General features: G+C 35.3%; 1 protein-coding gene across 1 annotated transcript in view; it reads right to left on the bottom strand.

The window, feature by feature from the left end:
• The window catches only part of CEP135 (centrosomal protein 135kDa), a 57,928-nt gene that overhangs the window by 13,535 nt on the left and 39,526 nt on the right, over positions 1-4,867 (bottom strand). Inside the window, exon 10 of the mRNA XM_012641096.1 lies at positions 2,413-2,490. Coding sequence (XP_012496550.1) covers positions 2,413-2,490 — 78 coding nt within the window. The remainder of the gene's footprint in view (positions 1-2,412; positions 2,491-4,867) is intronic.

Raw genomic sequence — 4,867 nt, 5'->3', positions numbered from 1 at the left:
AAAAGAAAAGCTAGATTTTTACTTTATTTTAGATGCAAAAACAAATTCTAGATGGAATAATGACCTATGTATAAATTTCAAAACCAAGAAATATTAGTAATAAATGTTAAGACTGACCACATACATTTTATCTCTCCTCCCTCTGGAAACATTGCTAAAATGACAGTAAAGGAATAAGAATGGAAAGCTCCAGAAGGGAGGTCATCAGAGGAAAAAACTAGAACCGACAGGCATATGGTAGAGATGTTGGAGGTCTTGACAAAAATTAGCAATAGGTTCAATGAAAACCAAGTAACAAAATGCAAAGCAAAACAAAACAAAGGCAATTATTAACTTCTGGAAAAAGAAGATCTACAAGAAAAAAGGCAGCTTTGTGGGCCCTGTGGTCTGTTACCACTACTTAACTGTAGCACAAACAGCCCCAGACAATATGTAAACAAATCAGCAAAGGTGTGTTCCAATAAAAACTTAATTTACAAAAATAGAGCCATAGTTTGCTGACCCTCATCTAGGGCACATACCTGGAAAGAGAACTGTTGGCTCACAGGGTATGCCTTTGCTACATAATACCAAATTATTCTGCAGAGAGGTACCAGTTTGTACTCTCAGGAGCCACACACATATTTGCTGATACTTGCTACGACTTGTTAATTTCTGATGCCCTGATACAAAATGATTTTACTATGGTTTTAACTTGTATTTCTCCTATTATTGAGGTAGAACATCTTTTTATGTTTATTAGCCATTTGTAATTTTTTCCTTCATGAAGTGTTTATTCATATCTTCCGTTAAAGGTTTTTTTGGAGGGAAGTTGGGGTTAAATGTGTAACAAGTTATTCTCTCAATTAGTGGCTTGTCTTTTCAATTTATGGTTAGTAAAGTTTTTGTCAATGTGTTCCTATTTATCCAAGTTTTCCTTTAAGAAATAAACTTATTTGTGTTTTTATCTTGTTTAGGAGCACACATTCTGACACTAGACACCTGCTAGCTGATCTTGGGCAAGTTTCCCCTCTGCCTAAGTTCCCTCATCTGTAAAATGATAATAATTCAGACTTTGAGACTGTTATCATCTGAGCAATAGCTTTTTCCTATGATGAAATATAAAAATACATGATTCTAAACCATTCATATAGAAATATCTTTGGTTAAATTTTTATAACTTACCACATTTATATAGTCAGACATATAGTTCAATTATATAAATTATGTCATAAAAGAAAGCTCCAAGGAAACATATTTCTAATACCCAATTGTACATCAATATCAGCATGTTTCTACCCACCCTTCAATGGTTTTCTTGAGTTTGCTTTGTTGAGAGTCAAGGTGGCTAAAGTTTGCAGGACAGGTACTAGAGAACTGCACAAAGCAAGAGCTCCAGAGATCTATAAAGTGTACCTTTTACGTCTTCAACTGAGTAGAGCTCCACACAGAGAAAACTACCCAAGGCCAGGGAAAGAGCCACTAAAGAATTAGAGGGAACAATACTCAGTGTTCATGCATGGTCAGGAAAAGTTCCTATTCCCACCAGTCATTTGAAAACCTCATAATTCATGGGACAACAGGTAGGATGCTCAAAAGGGTTTTATTTCCATGGTAAAATAAAATTAGTCTGAGACTAAGTGCTCCTTTGGTCCCACCTAATGAAGCTTAAAAGCAAGAGTGAAAAGGATCAGGTTACTTCCGTAACCACAACCCAGAACAAACCTCAAGGGTATTTACAGGCATACGAGCTATCTAAGAACCAAAAAGGTAAAATTAACAATGTCTGGCATCCAACCTAAAGTTACCAGGCCCACAAAGAGGGAGGAAAACACAACCCATGATGAGGTGAAAAACCAACCAACCCAGCTGACAGAATTAGGAAGCAAATAAATTAAATCAGCAAAGACACTATAAAAGAAACTAGCCAAAATGAAACACAGAGAGAAAAACAGACTGGCAGAAAACACACCAAATTTTCAAAAATCCTATCTCTAAAGAGAGTAATGAAGAATGAAGGTGAGTTTCACTTTTTACTCTACCTCCATTATATGATTTTTTTTTTTACAAGAGCAAAACAACAATAATCATAGCTAATACCTACTAGGCACTTACAATATCACAAATCCTCTTCTAAGTTCTTTGTGTGTATTAACTCATTTAATTTTCACAAAAACCTAAGAAATAAGTACTAGCACTATTTCTGTTTTACAAATAAAGAAATCGAGGGACAGAAAGGTCAAATAATTTACCTACAGGTAATAGGAGGTGGAGTTGGATTTGAACTCAAATAATCAGATTCCATCTTCCTAACTGCTGTTATACAGCTTTCCTAGTAGATACTTTATAATTTTAAAAACATAGTGTATTAAAACTATAATTGATATAGTTATTCATAACACAATATATCCCAAATCTGGTTTAATAAGTTACCTGATGGTTAACACATGTCAAATGTTCAATAGTTTTCTCTAATTCTGACTTTCCATGAAGACTCATTTCCTGGATATTCTGAAAAAGAATTTTATAGAAAATGTTCATTTATATCAGATAATAAAACAAAATCACCAAGGTAAGCAATGCAAGTCTACAGTACTATTATATTCTATTTGTCTTTTTATAAAACATGCAAATGTTTTAGAAAAAAATCATTACACATTTTATAAAAATGATGCCTTTGGTTAAAAAAAAAAAAAAAAGCACAATAGGTTCTCATCTTTTATACTCTCTACCTCCATGTGTGATTGTGGCAGAAGACAAAGACTGGTATGGATTCATTTGTAAAGATTTATACAGATCAATCCATACTAGCACAACTATAGAAGGACAGAACCAGCAAGCTAAGTCACGACCTCAGGAGTATGACCTCACAAGAGGAGCTGTAACAGAAACAAAATGCAAAGGAAGAAAAAACAAGATTAGAAAGACCTAGGAATCAGAATACCACGTGGCCATGCAAAGAGATCACAGTTTCAAGAACAGGCTGGTCAGTGGTATAAACACAGGGGCTATTTTTCTAGTCAAATGACCTATCCAACTCTTGCTGCTGCTAAGTAATAGTGAGATAACTGGGTGCTCACTGAGAGTTTTTCTAGTGTGGATTCATACTTCCATCCACAGTGTTCATTAAAAAGAAATAAAGACAGCTAATGTTTGGATTATATATTTGCTTGAAAGGGTCACTATACTGTACATACTTACTCATTTATTAAATGACCCAGCTAGTATTAATTGGGTATATACTCTATACCAAGCACCAGGCAAGGTGTTAGGAATACAGTAGTGAGTAAAATGGATACAGTCTCTAACTTCATAGATACTATAGCCTAGCATAAAAGACAAACTTTAAACAAGATTCACAAAATCCATGAATATTCTGCTAGGAAAAGGAATTTTATGCCAATTTATCAAGAGAAAATCTAGAGTCTAGGGTTCATTTTCTATCTGAGGAAATGCTGTTTAACCCAGACTTAAAGGATGAACAGGAATTAGCTAGACAAGGAGACTGAAAGGTATGAAGGAATCTTTTTTTTTTTTGGAGGCAAAATGCAGTGGTGTCATCATAATTCACTGCAACTTCAAACTCCTGGGCTCAAGCGGTCCTCCTGCCTCTGCCTCCCAGAGTGCTAGGATTACAGGCATGGCGTGAGCCACTGCACCTAGCCTGAAGGAATCTTTCAATAATAGTTTGTGTAGAACGCAGAGGCAAGAAAAAGTCCATTAGGCCTGGAGTCTTGAGAAAAAGTAGGGTGAGAAACAAGGAAGATGAGTTTGGGAAAAAGAAGCTAGACCTTGAAATAGACAAGGGTCATCATTCACTGAAGTCTTTGAAAACAATTAATGGATCATAAATAGCAAGCGACACGATCAGATTTGTATCTTTGAAGGATGACTCTGACTTCAATGTAAAATACAGATTTGAGAGAGACAAGGCTAGTACAGAGGCCACTAGTACAATAACGCAGATGAGAAAGAACAATGAACAGAACAGGATGGTAGCAGGGAAATGGAAAGAAGTAAATAAATTCGAGAGAAAGTAACATGAGCTCAGGAGCCAAACTCCTTGCGACTCCCACCTGGGTGACCTTGGGCAAGTTATTCAAACTCACCGTAACTCAGAGACCACCTCTGTAACCAGTACCTATCAGAAAAGGCTATTGAGAAGATTTACTGAGATAGCCCACGCAAAAAGCACTTAGAACAGCACCTCCCACATTGGAAGGGCTTAATAAATGTTAAATAATATTTAAGAGGCAGCATTGATAGGACTTGGTGATTGAGAGATATGAGCTTTCAGGGCCAGCTTAGTGATAATACTTGGACTTGACAACTGGTTAGATAGTGGAGAAAGAGGTAACACTGGAGGAGACTTAAGGATTGAGATGACTAGTTCAGTTTTTAAGTAAAGACCTGTTTGTAAACTCACAAAATCCTGCCTCCTATAACCCATAAGGATTCTGGTAATATGAATGTTATCTTTTCTGAGTTTTCAGTACTATTGCATTTCTTTAATCCCATTTTTATATTCCTTGGTCATTTCAACAGATATGGAAAAGGATAAGGCAGGAGCTTGTGCTAAAACCTGCCAAACTGACAGAAGTTTCCCATTTGGTAATTTTAACACTTATTTTTATAACACTTTCTGGAACGCAGTATTCCAGAAGATTCCAATTAAAAGTATTTTTAAACTGTATTTTGGGGATAAAACTAACTAAAAATTTGTGACATAAAAGCTAGCCTTATAATGCTTACATGTTTTTATTCCTGATTTTAGCTGCTTTCAAAGTACTAATTTAATAATATTAATTGCACATAAACTATGGAATCTATAATAACGGTATTTAGTATTTATACTGTGCTAAGCACCATTAAGTGCTATGTATTAATG

The sequence above is a fragment of the Propithecus coquereli genome, unplaced genomic scaffold, assembly GCF_000956105.1.
Source record: "Propithecus coquereli isolate 6110/MARCELLA unplaced genomic scaffold, Pcoq_1.0 Scaffold162, whole genome shotgun sequence".
In the NCBI taxonomy this organism is placed as follows: Eukaryota; Metazoa; Chordata; class Mammalia; order Primates; family Indriidae; genus Propithecus; species Propithecus coquereli.
Note: the sequence above shows the minus strand (reverse complement) of the source record. Positions and strands in the feature narration are given on the sequence as shown.